We start from the raw sequence: 17073 nt of genomic DNA, 5'->3' as shown, positions 1-17073 counted from the left end.
CATCCAGGGGTGCTTCTCAAAGAGGACGGGAATGACTGACTGCCCCAGGATGTAGCTGTCGTGCACATTCCCCGGGAAGCAGTCACACACATGCATTATCTTCATCTGGTGGTTGCACACAAGCTGGATGTTGAGGGATGTGGAATTTATTGCCGCGGAGTACAGTGGAGGCCGGGACGCTAAATGGTTTCAAGGCAGAGATAGATAAATTCTTGATGTCGCGAGGAATTAAGGGCTACGGGGAGAATGCTGGTAGGTGGAGTTGAAATGCCCATCAGCCATGATTGAATGGCGGAGTGGACTCGATGGGCCGAATGGCCTTACTTCCACTCCTATGTCTTATGGTCTTATGGATGTGGATGTTAACCTCTTTCGGTTAACAGAGGGCACTCCATATGGCCTGGTGAGCGCAGGGCAACATGTGTTGTATCTATTACCCCCTCGACCTGGGGCATTCCAGTGATGGCGGAGAAATCTGCTGCCTGGACTTCTTGATAGGCTTGGTCCATCAAAGACAATGTAGTTTTCCACCAGGGCATACATGACTTATTGGATGCACCTGTGGGCTGTGGCCTGTGAGATGCAACACAGGTCCCCACTAGAGCCCTAAAATGATCCCGAGGTGTAAAGGTTCAGGACTAGGGTGACCTTGAGGGCCATCGGGAGCAGATGTCCTCTTCCTACATGTGGGGCCAATTCCGCGAGGACATGGCACATGTGTCGCACCATCTCCTTGTGGAGGCGGAGTCTCTTGCGGCATGCGCTGTCAGTCATCTGCTCAAATGACCAGCGATGCCTGTACACCCTAGGCCATCATGGGACTCCCCTCCGGTTTCCTCCCTGGCCTGCTGGGCGTCCGGGTCCTCAGGGTGAGAGGCGAGGTCCGCCACATGGCCCACCGCCTCGAGCTTCTGGCCATCCGGACTACCAGCAGCACCACTGGGGCAAGTTCTGGGTCCAATGTCCCTGCCATAGCATTCAATATCTGTAAGGAATTGGGAGATTGACAAAAAGTGGTGGCTTTCCACCCCGGTACCCTCCATTCCCCCACTGATCTCCCCTCTCCGAGAACACCCTGCCCATACACGGCAGCCGCAGCCCCCTCACCAGACCCCAGACTCTATACCCCGGACACCCACTCATAACGTCACCTGGACTGGGTGCTGGACCCCTCCGCATGGCACTTGCCCACTCTCCGGGCATGGACATGTCCCCGGAGCTATGTCCCATCCCCTGGGTGTTTGCACGTTGGCTGCTGTGTGTGGCTCCCGCAGTGTTCCAGTACAGTGTCTAGGCATCGCGGTTTGATTGGAATATAAGGCAATGACTCCCACATGCTACATGGCCTGCCCACTAATGGGAATACACTTGGGTTGTGTGAAGTTCTCACACAATTCCCTATTAGCAATAGCCTTCAGCTGCACGGCCAGAGTCCTCGGCAGTCGGTGGGTGTTCTGGGTGGTCGTTGAGGCAATCGAGCAGGGACAAGGTTTGCCCCCAGAACAAGCACACATAGAACATAGAACAGTACAGCACAGAACAGGCCCTTCGGCCCTCGATGTTGTGCCGAGCCATGATCACCCTACTCAAACCCACGTATCCACCCTATACCCCCAACAACCCCCCTCCCTAACCTTACTTTTTTTAGGACACTACGGGGCAGTTTAGCATGGCCAATCCACCTAACCCGCACATCTTTGGACTGTGGGAGGAAACCGGAGCACCCGGAGGAAACCCACGCACACACGGGGAGGACGTGCAGACTCCGCACAGACAGTGAGCCAGCCGGGAATCGAACCTGGGACCCTGGAGCTGTGAAGCATTTATGCTAACCACCATGCTACCCTAATGGTCCAGGGGTTGGCGTGGTGGTGTCTCCTCTCCACCACCCTTCCATGGCGGACTGTCCCTGCGGAGGGTCCCCCACCCGCAGCTGAAGGTCCTCCACCCCCCCCCCCCCCCCCCCCCCCCGGCGAGCACAGGGGCACCAGAGCCCCCAGGCACTTTGCCTGTGAGAAAAGATTGCTACTCACCTCCTCGGCTCCTCACAGAGAAGCCCTTCTGCCAGGTTCACCTTTCTAAAGAGGAGAACTAATAAGCACCAGTGTGACCAACCACTGAGGAGGCCACTGCATATGAGGTAGCTCTCGTTAATTGTATGGAAATGGGGCTTAAGTGGTAATAATTGGTTTCTTGCCTTGCTATGGTGAGATCCCAATTTCGCCTAGAGTGTGGGCCGGTTGCATCGTAAACTGTTTGGCGCCTGCTAATAGGGAATTGTGTGAGAACTTCACACAACCCAAGTGTATTCCCATTAGTGGGCAGGCCATGTAGCATGTGGGAGTCATTGCCTTATATTCCAATCAAACCGTTATTCACCGGCCTCGTTATGCTTAAGCGAGAACGTAACGAGGCCGGAGAATCGCGCCCTATATTTGAGCTAAACCAGTGAGAAGCTCCCGAGGGACCAAAAAGACGACCAAGTGTCACAGGATAGCAGTGGGGATCTCGCCGGCTGAACCAGTGGGAAACTCCCTGACAAACCGCGAGGCCCCCAAGCGTGGAGACCTGGATCAATGACATGGCGGGCTTCATTAAGCTTGAGAAGGTTAAATTCGCCCTGAGAGGATCGGTGCAAGGGTTCTTTAAACGGTGGCAACCTTTCCTCGACTTTCTGGCTCAACGATAGGGTACTGGGACAGTAGCAGCGGCAACCCGGGGGGGGTGGGGGGGGGGGGGGGACGTTGATTATGTTAGCTTAATTTATTTAAATTTGATTTATCTAATTTTAATTTATGGTTAAGTTCTCTTGTTTGGGGGGGGGGGGGGGAATGTGATACATGTGATGTTACGGTATGGGGGGAATTGTGGGTGTTATGGGGCTGTTAGTTGCATATTACTGCTTTTTGCTATACTTGTTGTTATATTTTCTGTAAAAAATTCCAATAAAAATTATTTAAAAAAAAAAAAATGTTTCTGTTGAATTGCACCCTCTGAAATCAAGTGACAGATGCCACCCCAAATAGATGCTATGGATCCTGTAACGCGGATGTTGAATCTTGATATTGTAGTGTGAACAAAGAACATTACTTAGACTTTGTTTTATAAACAGTTATTTATTACTAACACTACACTTACGAATTACTAAAATGTCTAAGATTAATACAGTTGGAAGAAATGGTCTAACACTAACTTACACTAAGATACTACAGAGCTACTCTAATATGCAACTACTGCAAACTCCTTACCAACACATTCTCCTGGAACACGTGGTATGTCCGGGTCATGTGTCTGCATTCTCACACCACCTGGTGGGTGAAACCCGGAACTACAACTGTTATAATATTAATTACATACAGATGATAATACGGATGACAATCTACTTATCATCACAGATCCCTCATCAACTCCCCCCAGACATTTGCCACACTGTGTCACTGCGAGCCAACTGGTCTCACCGGACTCTGGCTTAGACACAAGGGTTTCGGATCTCCAATAATCGAAGAACTCGCTTTGGAATCGTCTCCCAAACGACACTTTCAGGCCTCTTCCGCAACAATCTATCACCAGCGTTTTGATTTCTCATTCCAATGTTTCTCTCCCCTAGATCACCATGTGCATTCAACCTTCACCTTCTAAACACCTTTATCAGATATTTAGTCATACTAACAGAATACCACTGCTTCACAGACCCAGAATAAGGAGTTACAAACCTTTATCTCATTGGATCACTGGCTTCTCACAGGCTTATGTTGTGTTAAATCTGCTTCCTGTAGCTTTCTCACTTTAAACAGAGCCCTCCTCTGCTCCTCACTGTGACATTATACAAATGTGCAGCATGTGAAGAGTTAATGTTATGTTAAGCCTAGCCACTAGAGGGAACCAAGGGACAGTACTATAAATTGCACTGGCTATTGGGCTCGGGGAGGAGACTCAATCTGGGGCTGACGAAGATAGGATTCATAGTGTATTGCAGAGTTAGTTAAGATATAATTGTTATAGCTAGTAGATAGATAGTGGTAGTGAGTGTACTTTAATTCTTACATGTATGCATGCTATTCAGAATGGGTCAAACTCAAATTTAGTAGTGTTAATAAAATTAGTTTAGTTCTTCAAAAGAGCTTTGTGTATCTTTGTGACCATTAGTCCTTCCATCCTGGAAATCCCTCAGAAAGATCACCACACTCACTTGACTTCACTTAACATGACCTGTTTATGATCCCTGTCCTTGTTCTTTGACTTAGCTGTCATTTGAGGACTTTTTCCCTGTCCTTCCCTGGTTTTTGGAACCTTCTTCTTTAGTTTAGGACTTGCTCTCTCTCCCTTTTTATGCCCTGCCTATTCTGGCACTATTTTCCAATTAAAAGAAAATTGTTCTGTTTTTCCATATCTGTGTGTGTTCCGCTTTCTGGACTCCTGTTGCTGGGCAACAGCAGTTTTTTCGATCCTCTGTTTGTTTTAACTTCCCTCCAAAAGTCATAAAACCTCATTAAAAATGCATGTATACAAACTGCTCCAGACCCACTGTATCCAGTCTAAAATGAAACTAGGTCCAGGTTTCACCTTTTTAACCTCAAAATGAAGGTTTTTAAAAAAAAATCCATTTATGAGATGTGGGCATCGCTGGTTAGGCCAGCATTTATTACACATCCCTAGTTGCCCTTCAGAACAGAAGGTGGTGGTGAGTTGCCTTCTTGAACCACTGCAGTCCTGGAGGAGTAGGTACACCCACTGTGCTGTTAGGGAGGGAGTTCCAGGATGCTGCGCCAGCGACAATAAAGGAATGGCAATATATTTCCAAGTTAGAGTGGTGAGTGATCTGGAGATGAACCCCCAAGTGGTGGGGTTCCCAGGTATCTGCTACTCTTGGCCTTCTAGATGGTAGTGGTCATGGGTTTGGAAGGTGCTGTCTAAGGAATCTTGGTGAGTTACTGCAGCGTATCTTGTAAATGGTACACACAACTGCCATTGTTTGTCAGTGGTGGAGGGTTTGAATGTTTGTGGAAGGGAGAGCAATCAAGTGGGCTGCTTTGTCCAGGATCGTGTTGAGATTCCCGAGTGCAGTTGGATCTGCACTCATGCAGGCAAGTTGAGAGTATTCCATTATACTTCTGACTTGTGCCTTGTAGACGGTGGATAATATAAATTAAATTTCAGGCTATACCTTATTCTTAACAGCCACAAATACAAACTACACATTACTTCTTCTGGGGTCTGTAAAACATGTATAGATTCTACTGTGGTCATACGACACTAGGAAAAAGGAGTAGTTGTAGGCTATTCAGTCCTTCGAGACTCTTATATCTGCAATACAATCACAGCTGATCTTCCAACTCAACTCATGTCAAGTGAATAAATTTAGTTTTCTTTCTCTGCAAAACAAAATATTTGTTATTTTGATTAAGTGAGGTAGCTCTTTTAGAATTCCTACAATACAAGAGGCCATTCAGCCCATCGAGTCTGCACCTACCCTCCGAAACTGTACCCTAGGCCCACTCTTCCACCCTATTCCTGTAACTCCACATTTGGACACACTGAGAGGCAGTTGACCATGGCCAATCTACCTAACCCGCACATCTTTGGACTGTGGGACGAACCCGGAGCACCCGGAGGAAACCCACACAGACACGGGGGAAATGTGCAAACTGCACAGTCACCCAGGGTCAGAATCGAACCTGGGTCCCTGGCGCTGTGAGACAGCAGTGCTAACCACTGGCCCACCGTGCCGCTTTATAATTACTTGTACTCTAATGCCAGGGTGAGGGTACATGCAATGGGAACATATGTAGTCCGTAAATGTTATAAATGTTATAGACCTGGCCCACAAGCCAAGATACTTCAGTTCTATTTATTTTTATTTAGTTAGTTCTATCTAATTATTACATTTCATCTCTCTGTTTTAATTTCTTGGATCTGAAAGTAATTTTTAGGACAGTTGCCCTATTGGTGCATTAGAAAAATCAGAACACAAGATCTATTAGTGTCAGCAGCTGGAGATCTATACAAATTAATGGAACTATTGATTTAAACTTTCTATGTGGTCTGTAAGTTCCATTATATTCACCTAACAGCTCACAAAGAAAACTTGCACATTCCAGTCCTAATGACTTCGATTAAGATAAGGCTTACTGTTACTTAAATCAACAGTAATTTTACAAACATTAGACCTGGTCACAGCATAGAAAGCAATCATTGAATGGTAAACTTCTTCAAGGATTAATGTCACGTACAACTCCATGCAATTTTTAATTAAATTGAAATCAATGAGAACAAGGTTCCTAAATAATAAAGACATACAGCAAAACAGATGGAGATCCAAAGATGTGCATGTTAGGTGGATTGGCCATGCTAAATTGCCCCTTAGTGTCCAAAAGGTTAGGTGAGGTTACCGGGTTGTGAGGATAGGGTGGAGGGGTGAGCTTAAATAGTCCAGTGGTCGGTGCAGTCTCGATGGGCCAAATGATATCCTTCTGCACTGTAAAAGTTTACCAGGCTCATTCCTGGGATGGCGCAACTGTCCTATGAAGAGAGACTAAGTCGGTTAGAATTATATTAATTGGAGTTTAGAAGAGTAAGAGCGGACCTCGTAGAAACCTATAAAATTCTAACAGGATTAAACACAGACGATTCAGAAAGAATGTTCCCGATGGTGGGGAGTCCAGAACCAGGGGTCATAATGGAGGATATGGGATAAACCTTTTAGGACTGAGGTGAGGAGAAATTTCTTCAGCCAGAGAGTGGTGAATCTGGAATTTGCTACCACAGAAAGTAGTTCAGTCCAAAACATTGGGTAATTTGAAGAAGGAATTAGATATAGCTCTTGGGACTAAATGGATCAAGGGATATGGGGGGAGGGGAAGGTGGGATCAGATATTGAACTTGATGATCAGCCATGATCATAATGAATGACGGAGCAGGCTCAAAGGGCCAAATGGCCTACTCCTTCTATTTTCTCGGTTTCTATCCAAGTGTGCTAATTACGCTAACAACAATTTAAGATTAACAGTCAAGCTCACAATGTGGCTCTTATATGCTTGCTAGAAGATACATATTTATAAGCAGGGTTTTGTTGTCTGCAAACTAAAGGAGCCTATCCACAGGCATTGCAACTTTTTCAATGAAACAAAAGCTTATTCCCCGGTGCCTTCCTTTTTGAATTTAAACAAACAAACAAACTTGATGCATTCTGTAAGGCAAAGCTTCAATGAGTTAGAGTCCACTTGCCAACTAATCAGCACCCTTTGCTCATGCAATATGAATTGTTCCTTTTAAAATTTGGTATTCTTGTTTCTGTCCTGCTGAAAGTAAGACAAAAACCTTTGACTGCATGTCTCTTTTTAAGCAAATATTCAAAATGATCTCCCTTGACAGCATTAGGAGTGGTTGCTCTATCTGATTTGTTAACTAATCTAGCTCACAAGTACTGAGTCCAAGTCTAACACTCCATCTGTTGCACAACACAAACAAGATTTGCATTTGAAATCTTCTGGTCTTCATACTTTGGTCCTGCGCCCAACTTTCTCTACCTTTTTAAAAATAGTTTTATTTCTTCCAAATGGTCATATATTCTTTCCCTTGGGGAAATATATGACATGCTACAGAAAGGTGGTCAGTATTTTTGGTATTGAAAAGCATCTTCTTTGGAAACTAAACCATATTTGCAAAATACAAAAGAAGTAAATTCCTGAAGATGGCATTTCTCATGACTGTGAACGGTTACTTTATTATTTGTTCTTGAGGTGGGTAATTAGAAGTTGAATGGAATTGCTGATAGCATACCCCACTGTAGAGTTTCATTATTCAATGACTACTTGCATTATTGTGGCCAAGGCAAATGTGAGAATTTAATGCTACTCCCATCATATCATTCATAGATAAGGCCAACTCTGGTTAATTTCTAGTATCACTATCCACCCACATCCAAATCCTACTACCTCTGTGTCTGCCTTTGGAAAAAGTGATCCCCCAATTCCCATATCACTGCATAACTGTCTAGACATTGGCCCTCTGTTGTTCACGACATTCCTACAGTGACTAATTTGTTCAATAGCACCCTCACCTGCACCTCTTTACATGTTCCCACTAAAACCATTACTCTCTCTCACTCTGGCCATTATCCCATTTCCAGCCCTGATCTTCAGGTGTTTTTTTTAAGTCCAAGAGATGCAAACTTGAATGGATATGGCAAGCAACTGGTCTAGCCATTAACTGCCAAATCTAGCGGAACCAAATAAAGCACTTTTGGGTCCTACTTCCATCTGCCAAAACTGCTATTGACCTAGGATCATCTTAGAACGAATACAAATTCTGGCTTTTCTTTACTACAATCCATCTTCTTAGAACCTTTTCACCACCAGTAACATGTGTGAGGAGCTCATGAACGTCTTCGCTGCAAAGATTGAGACCATCAGGTCAGCTATCTCTGCTGCTTCCCTCTCTTCACCTAGGCCACCAGGTCAAATTCCCCACTGCCATGGCTCTGATCACTCTTCATTACATAGTTTCTCTCCCAGCTCCTCCACTTCCACCCTCAGATGTCTCCAAGGTTATCTTGTCCCATGAGACTCACCTCTAATAATTATAATAATCTTTATGTCACAAGTAGGCTTATATTAACACTGCAATGGAAGTTACTGTGCAAAGCCTTCGTCACCACACTCTGGCACCTGTTCGGGTACACAAGAGGGAGAATTCAGAATGACCAAATTACCTAACAGTACATTTGTCGGAACTTGTGGGAGGAAACCGGAGCACCTTGAGGAAACCCACGCTGACACAGGGAGAACACTCAGACTCCACACAGACAGTGTTCCAAGCCAGGAACCAATCTTGGGGCTCTGGAGCTGTGAAGCTGTGAACTAACCACTGTGCTACCGGGTCCCTAGACCTTATTACAGACCACACAACTGCTCTTGTACATTTGAACCCAAGGTGAGTTTCCATTCACATGTACACACCATCACTAAGACCATCTATTTTCACTCTGTAGCATCATATGACTCTACTATGGCCTCAGATCAGCTGCTTCTGAAACCCCCTAGACTCCAGCCTACCCTCTGCTACCTGTGTCCTTACTTGCACCAAATATTGCACAGTGGTTAGCACTGCTGCCTCACAGCTCCAGGAATCTGGGTTTGATTTGGCCTTGGATAAGTCTATTTGGAATTTGTACCTTCACCCCGCGTCTGCACGTGTTTACTCTGGGTGCTCTGGTTTCTCTCACAAATCATGAAGAGTTGCAGATTAGGTGGATTGGTCATGCTAATTTACTTCTGTGTCCAAAGGTAAAATGGGGTTACGGGGATAGGGTGGGGAGTAAACCTAGGTGGAGTGGTCTTTCAGAGTGTCCATGCAGACTTGATGGGCCAAATGGTCTCCTTTCGCACTGTAGGGTTTCTATAAAATCACACACTCACCACCCCTCTGCTTGCAGAGCTACGTTAACTCCCAGTGAAGCAATACATCAATTGTTACATTCTCATCCTCATTTTTAAATTCATCTATATCCCTTCTTATCCCTGTAATCTCCTCCAACCTCACAATCCTGAGATCTGTACTCCTTTAATTCTGACCTCCTGAGCCTCTTCAATGTTACTTGCTCCACAATTGTTGCCCATGCTTTTAGCTGCCAATGCACTACCCTTTATATTTTTTCCCTTGAACCTTTGTAAGTTCTTCTCTAAACCTGTGTCTCTCTAACACTCTTTCCCTTCTTTCTGATGCTATGTAAAACCTACTACTTTGGCCAAGGTTTTAGTCAGTTACCCGAATATCTCCTTATTGACCTGGTTTCAATTTTCTTTATAATGCATCTATGAAGCTTCAGTATTTTAAAAGGTATTATATGCACTAGTTGTTATGCATAAAATTATGCTTATTTGAATCAAACAGTACTGTTTGATTCAAATAAGCATAATTTTATACATAACAACTAGTACATATAATACCTTTTAAAATATTGAAACTTCACAAAGATGCTTCATAGATGCATTATAAAGAAAATTGAAACCAGGTCAATAAGGAGATATTCGGGTAACTGACCAAAACCTTGGCCAATGATCTTAATCTAATTAATTCATTTCTGTCTGTAAAAATAGAAATAAATTATACTCAGCATAATCTCAATTACTGGTTGCTAAAAGCATGCTTATGTGGTGAGAATTGAGAATGACCAAATTACCTAACAGCACATGTGTCGGAACTTGTGGGAGGAAACCGGAGCGCCTTGAGGAAACCCACGCAGACAGAGGGAGAACACTCAGACTCCACACAGACAGTGATCCAAGTTAGGAACCAAACTTGGGGCCCTGAAGCTGTAAAGCAACGGTACTAACCACTGTGCTACCGTACTCCATGGACCTTATTACAGACCACACAGGGCTAAATCACTGGCTTTTAAAGCAGACCAAGGCAGGCCAGCACTACGGTTCAATTTCCATACTAGCCTCCCCGAACAGGCGCCGGAATGTGGCGACTAGGGGCTTTTCACAGTAACTTAATTTGAAGCCTACTTGTGACAATAAGCAATTTCATTATTCATTTCTTGCCTTTAAAATGAGAAAGTTCATCTATGCAGCATTTCAACCTTGAATATAAATTTAGAGATGACAACACAGGTATTTATCAGTGAAGCTGAGGGGGAGATGAAGGGGCTGAAACAAAGCTTTTTAAGGATGAGATGGTGGTACCTTCTCGAAGATGGGTGGGGGGGGGGATAGAGAAACACTGACTGAGGAGGGCGATTCAATGTTGGCAATCACTGGGTAAAGGAAAGATGGTTATGTGATGAGCTGAGTCAATGGGAGGTCAATAAAGCATGTTAATGGTCTCATAAAAGACACAAGTCTGGTAAAGATCAGCAAGAGGGAGAGAAGAAAGGTTGCAATTATTTTATCATGGAATGGGTAATAAATGCAAGCTTACAAACATTACCCAAATGCTAAGAAAAATATCAACAGTTAATACTGATATCATAATCCCAGAGCTGAAGCGGTTGGATTATGAGGAGAGGTTGAGTAGACTGGAACTGTACTCGTTGGAATTTAGAAGGATGAGGGGGGATCTTATAGAAACATTTAAAATTATGAAGGGAATAGATAGGATAGATGCAGGCAGGTTGTTTCCACTGGCGGGTGACAGCAGAACTAGGGGACATAGCCTCAAAATAAGGGGAAGTAGATTTAGGACTGAGTTTAGGAGGAACTTCTTCACCCAAAGGGTTGTGAATCTATGGAATTCCTTGCACAGTGAAGCAGTTGAGGCTCCTTCATTACATGTTTTTAAGGTAAAGATAGATAGTTTTTTGAAGAATAAAGGGATTAAGGGTTATGGTGTTCGGATCGGAAAGTGGAGCTGAGTCCACAAAAGATCAGCCATGATCTAATTGAATGGCGGAGCAGGCTCGAGGGGCCAGATGGCCTACTCCTGCTCCTAGTTCTTATGTTCTTATAGGAAGGTTCACATTTGCATGGGTGGTCAAGTGGGTCAAATTTTCTTCTGGGAAAACCTAACTAACCCAGGTTCTCGTCTCATAAACCTCATACCAGAACCATGTGTGATTTTACAAGGGATTTTTGTCTTTTTATACTGTGATTAGGTTCACAATGGATTTTGTGAGCCACAATGGAGTGTGCGATGAGTGTCGGTGCAGAGGAGAGCCAGTTCTTCAGTACAGCAGACTAGCTCCCAACATTGCTTAAATGTTCCCAAAACCTCACCTCTTCACCCCTTACCTAGTCATGTCCCCATGCCATCTCACGTTCCTCAGTGCCATCGTATCTTCCTTAGTCACTCACCCAGTGTGCACCATATACAGTTCTCAGGAAACATGCAATAACAGTGGGAATTACTTTAAAATCAGTGAAAAACCATTAAATCTCTAATAATCTAAGAAAACCCAGAATACAAATTCGCTATTGTTGATACCAGACCGAAAACTCCAAGAGGGGGATAAAAGTTGTAATCCTTCAAATGCCTATTCGATTTATAAACAAAAAGAATATGAAATTATGTTATTATATGCTAATAAATGTTTCAATAGTTCTTGGTTCAATAAGACCACTGCTGTGTCGGAACTTCTGAAACCCAGCCAAGCATTCATAATGAGACAGCTGCCATGACAAAAGCTTCCAGCTCTACTGACAGGAGGGATGTCCATTTCGACCTTCAAAGCAGAATGTCTGTCAATCAATGGGGGGGGGGGGGGGGGGGTGGAGGAGCAGGCGCGCACCTTTCTCTCTACCCTCAAAAGCTCCATCAGAAAAATTACTGCACTAAATGTGAATAATTACACAATGCTGGTCTGACTAAAACATTCAGGATTCTGAGGAGGCATGACAGGTTAGATACCAGAAGGCTGTTCCTACTTATGGGGAAGACTGAAACTCAGAGACAGTTTTAGAATAAGAGATCTCTCATTTACGATTGAGATAAGGAGAATATTTTGCTCTCAGTCATTCGTATGCGGAATTCTCTTCTCCAGAAAGCAGTGGAGGCGAGGTCATTGAATTTACTCACAGCAGAGTTAGACAGATTTTTAAGCCCTATGTTCCTATGTCAGGACCAAATCAATCTTGCAGGACAAATCCCTATGAGTCACTGCATTAAAACACATCTATATTACGAACAGGGCCTAATAGTGACAAACATTCTACACTTACCTTTCAAAATGATCCGACTCCTTAGCAGGCTTTCCACTTTCTTCATGAATGCTCAAATCTGGCATGCTTTTTATGGGCTTCGAAAATCCCACACCACGAGACAAAAGTGGCGTGTGGGAAGAAATCTGATTTGTGCCCCCATTCAAAATGGAGAAAACCAATCTCAGTGGGAAGGGCAGATGTGTATTTTTGCACGCTATTCATTCCCAACCCACAAAAAGATGAGAAAAAAATGGTGTGGAGTTGCAAATGTGGAGAAAAATCGAATTTCCTCCAAAATAAATTTTAAAGTATGGTCATTCACACACCAAAAAGCACCTCTGTACCCAGATGGAAATTCAGTCCTTTGTTTTCCAAGTTTTTATGTGTTGAAGTTCCCATTTGCTACATTTCCTCCTCCCACCCTCCAGGAAATCTTCAACACAGGAATTGTTAAACTGCTGTGAAGTCTATAAAAGAGCAGTTTTTCACAATATCTTCATGTCCTGAAGGGCACGAGACGGTTTCCCATTACCATCAGGACTTTGTTCTATCTTTTTGGACTTTGATCAAACATAATAAGCAGAAGAATATATTAATATTTTTGGAAATCATTGAATGATGTTAATCTCAACTTCCTCCACCCAGCCTGTCCTGCACATATAAATTAATATTTATATGCTTAGTACCTCAGTCCTGATCTGCCTCACTGCCCTATTTAAATGTTTTTAAGCCAAGGCCCGTCAATCCAGACGGAGCTAAGTTTTAATTGAGTCATTTTCCCCCAATTATCTTGCGCACTGTTCATTTTGAGATGCAAACTAATTCAGTATAACCGAGTTCTGAATATGTAAATAACATATGAAAAACAAAACGATTACTCCTTCCGATTCACTGCATTAAACCATAATGATTTAAAGTATACATTTACTCTATTTCAGAGGAACAAATATAGAACAAAAGGATTTCCTGAGTCTTTTCCATGTGTTAATCTATCTGGGAATGTGAAAATGGCTCCGTATTGTCATTCTCATAGCAAATTCACACACTTTTTACTGACACTGAGAAGACATTATAAATGTATTTTAACCATGCCACAATGGCATTCATGAAAATACCATCATTGATCCATTGACAGAAATAAATCATAACAAATTCCCAAAAACCTTCCTTTTCTAGCCTTTAGCTGCCCACAAGATTATAATGTGGCAACAACAGACTAAGAGCACTTAATGGAGCCAATAGATTTGGAAAGTCATACATACGACTGGCATATAAAGCGGAAATTATTAATTCCATGAAACTGATGACAAAAACATGGAAATGTATGTAACATACAAATGGAAAACATTCCAAGTTAATAAAGCAAATTAATATCTAGTACAATTTATTCGTAAATGACTTTATTAATATATCTTTCTAAACATATTGCTTAATTTACTGCTACGTTTATAAAAATACAGAAAAATAGGTCTGTCAATCCTTTAATAATAAATGATTTGCTGAAAATTTTGGGGAAATATCCTTTCTTCAAATGCCTTGTCTCTTGTTCAGGTAAAGCAGGCACCATCGATGTTGTCTAATGAGGCAACAATAGAGTTCTCTGTTTCTAGAAGCCACTACAAGGTTACTATTTTCAACTGCAGAGGCAGTGGTTTATGTGTTGTATACGTTTACCAAAGTCCTGTGTACAACACAGATTGCTGAAATACAGCTTAATTATATGGGTTAGCTTCTATATGTGGTACAATATGGATGAAAGGAAAACAAATCCTACATGATTATAATGCTAGCCACAAGGGAAAGTGAACATTCGAACATAAGAAAATGAATACAATGAAATGAGACATAAGAAATTTCCATTACAGCAGAGCTGCTAGAGTAGATCCAGGAGAATGTCCAACGTGCTACTGATACTACACTGCAATTCTAGTCCCAAGGGAGCACAGGAGACACTTCAATGTGCTCAAAGTATGTTGACTTAAGCAATGCCTTCAGGCTGGGAAAGGCAATCCAATACGTGTTGATATCTGAAATTACTGCAGTTGTAGGGGATAGATCATCAATATAACTGACACTCAGAAAGGCCTTTGCCTTTTTCATTGGCACTACCTTTCATTTGTAGTTATCACACCGATTTGTATCATAAGCATTATTTCCTGCCACGTGATATTTAAAGCTGTTTTTAAAGTTACTTTTTATGGTAATCTTAATCTTTGACTGTGCTACAATCTACAAACGTGGGCCTGTTTTAAAATGACACAAAATTTTCCTGGGTTGTTTTCAGTTGTAAGTGAATGCTTGGGAATTCCATTTCGGACTGGAATGCTTACACATAAACCAGATGGGGTGATGATAAATGACCACCAATACCCTAGAAATATTCAGTCCCGAAACTCACAGATCTGCTTTGACCACTCAAGGCCTGTCAATTTTACAAACCAGAAGTTTAGCTCTTTCAACAACTGTGAACTGTTTCGGTAGTCTCTATTGATTTAATACCCAAGAAGAAAACAGTGCAGACAGAGAGCACATACTGAAGCCTTGCAGCAGTAAAATCTCTGCAACGTCCATCACTGCTTAACACAAAAACTATGGCGTGGAGCACGTCAAGAAAAATATTGCAGCCAATAAAACATACATCAGTGAGCAACACCATACATGGAGAAACATCATTGCCCATGTTCTGCAGCTTGTATTATCAAATCTTCTTGATCCACTGAACCATGGAGAGAAATAAAATTTACACAGCATGTTGATAATAGTTTGTAACTCGACATCAAAAATTTGTTTTAAAAACATTGTACATGACTGGACTATTGTCTAATCATGGAATGCATTGACCCTCTAAACTGACACTGTAATTTCTGGAGATTTAGGAAAACTCTGCAGTGTGCTTTGAAAAGTGAGGCGGCATCATTTGCTACAATTTCGATGTTAGGTGCTGTTTTGATATTCAGTATTTTTATATCAATATAACACATGGGACCGAAAGTACCTTAAATCCGAAAAAAAGATCGTTTAAATCCTTGCCGCTACAAAGGGAAAATTATTTTTAAGAACTTGCGCACGAATACTAAAATAATGTATTTCTAATGTTACCTTCTCCTGTATCGAATTGTATTTAATACTTCGCTCATTGGCATAAATGTCGTTAATTAAAATCGACCTGCTTTACAGAATGTGTGCATCTTCAGAAATACAAATAACACATCCGAAATAAACAGCAACTGGTAAATACTCCAGATACACGATATAGTCAGGAAAACAAAACATGCACGTGTCTCATTGAGACTAACACGACTTTGAAGACTGAATGATTTGTACTGGGGTCAATGCGACTTGGCTGTTTGGTGTATCTCAAACTCGCTGAAATTACCTAAATACTTTATTACGCGAATACGATTTCCCCTCCCTTTTTTTTTAAAGAAAAGGCACAATTATCCTGGTTATATCCTATATATAGTCTGGTTAACTTAAATAAAAGTGGCAAAAGATACATGGCCGCATATTTACTTCAAAAACAAATCAAGCAATAATTGCGTCCTAACAATTTAAATGTCGTTTCCTATCCTTTACAAATGTCTTTAAAAATCGCTTACCTAACTGACAGGGGACACCGTGAAGAGACAGCAGCAGAGTCCAGAGAACGTAACACGCCTTGAGTGCCTGTCGTGCCATTGCCAATAAAAAAAATCGATTTTTGTTTTCTATGGGACGGTTCGCGCACAAAGTTTTTTTTTCCCCCTTCTTCAGGGGGGAGAAAAGGTTTTTGAGCGGTGTGGCATGTGAGTGCTTCTTCTCTTGTGGGGATGGTAGCGCAGCGGCCGGCCGGCTCCAGCAGCGCTCTGATTGCGCTGCAGTGGTCCTGGGATCCCGGTGGACACACAGGAGCTGGAGCTGGAGGCGGAACGCTCAATGGACAAGGGGGGGGGACAGCCGCGCGCCGCTCCGGGCTTGGCGCGCGGCGGGGCGGAGCGGGAGGCAGGAGGCGGCACGCGCGCGCACGTGCACGGGGATCAAGTTAGAGAGAGCGCGCGTCCCCGACGAGCCAGGTGGGCGCGCGATGGAATTCGGATTCTCTCCACCCCCCAGGGGCCGCGCGTGACAACTTTCACCAGCCTGTTGGGGTTTTAGGCATCTGGTTTAAAAGCTATATTTTAAAATATATATATACACGTTTTACCTTTCAGGATGTGCTACCCAACTTGAATTGTCTCGGTTTTGTGCTGTTTTAGATTTTTGCTCATGTGGTAGGTCTTTGACTATTATCAGGTTCAAACTCAGTCTTTTTGGAAATTGTTCTCACTTTCCGCAAAGCATGGTCTCCTGCTGAAGAGCACAGCGCCACTGTTTGGACATTGGAAACAGTGATGGGTACGATTGAAGAGGTTTTGAGCTCCCGCTAGCAGAGACAACTCTCGACCTGGGTGTT

The 17073-nt window shown here is 43.0% G+C and overlaps 1 protein-coding gene across 1 annotated transcript in view; it reads right to left on the bottom strand.

Moving 5' to 3' along the window:
- Positions 1-16595, bottom strand: part of vwdel (von Willebrand factor D and EGF domains-like) — a 381724-nt gene extending 365129 nt beyond the window's left edge. The window contains exon 1 of the mRNA XM_038797496.1: positions 16241-16595. Coding sequence (XP_038653424.1) covers positions 16241-16319 — 79 coding nt within the window. The 5' untranslated portion in view covers positions 16320-16595. The remainder of the gene's footprint in view (positions 1-16240) is intronic.
- Between the last annotated feature and the right edge of the window lie 478 nt (positions 16596-17073).

The sequence above is a fragment of the Scyliorhinus canicula genome, chromosome 5 (assembly GCF_902713615.1).
Source record: "Scyliorhinus canicula chromosome 5, sScyCan1.1, whole genome shotgun sequence".
Classification (NCBI taxonomy): Eukaryota; Metazoa; Chordata; class Chondrichthyes; order Carcharhiniformes; family Scyliorhinidae; genus Scyliorhinus; species Scyliorhinus canicula.
This window is presented reverse-complemented; position numbering and strand designations above follow the sequence as displayed.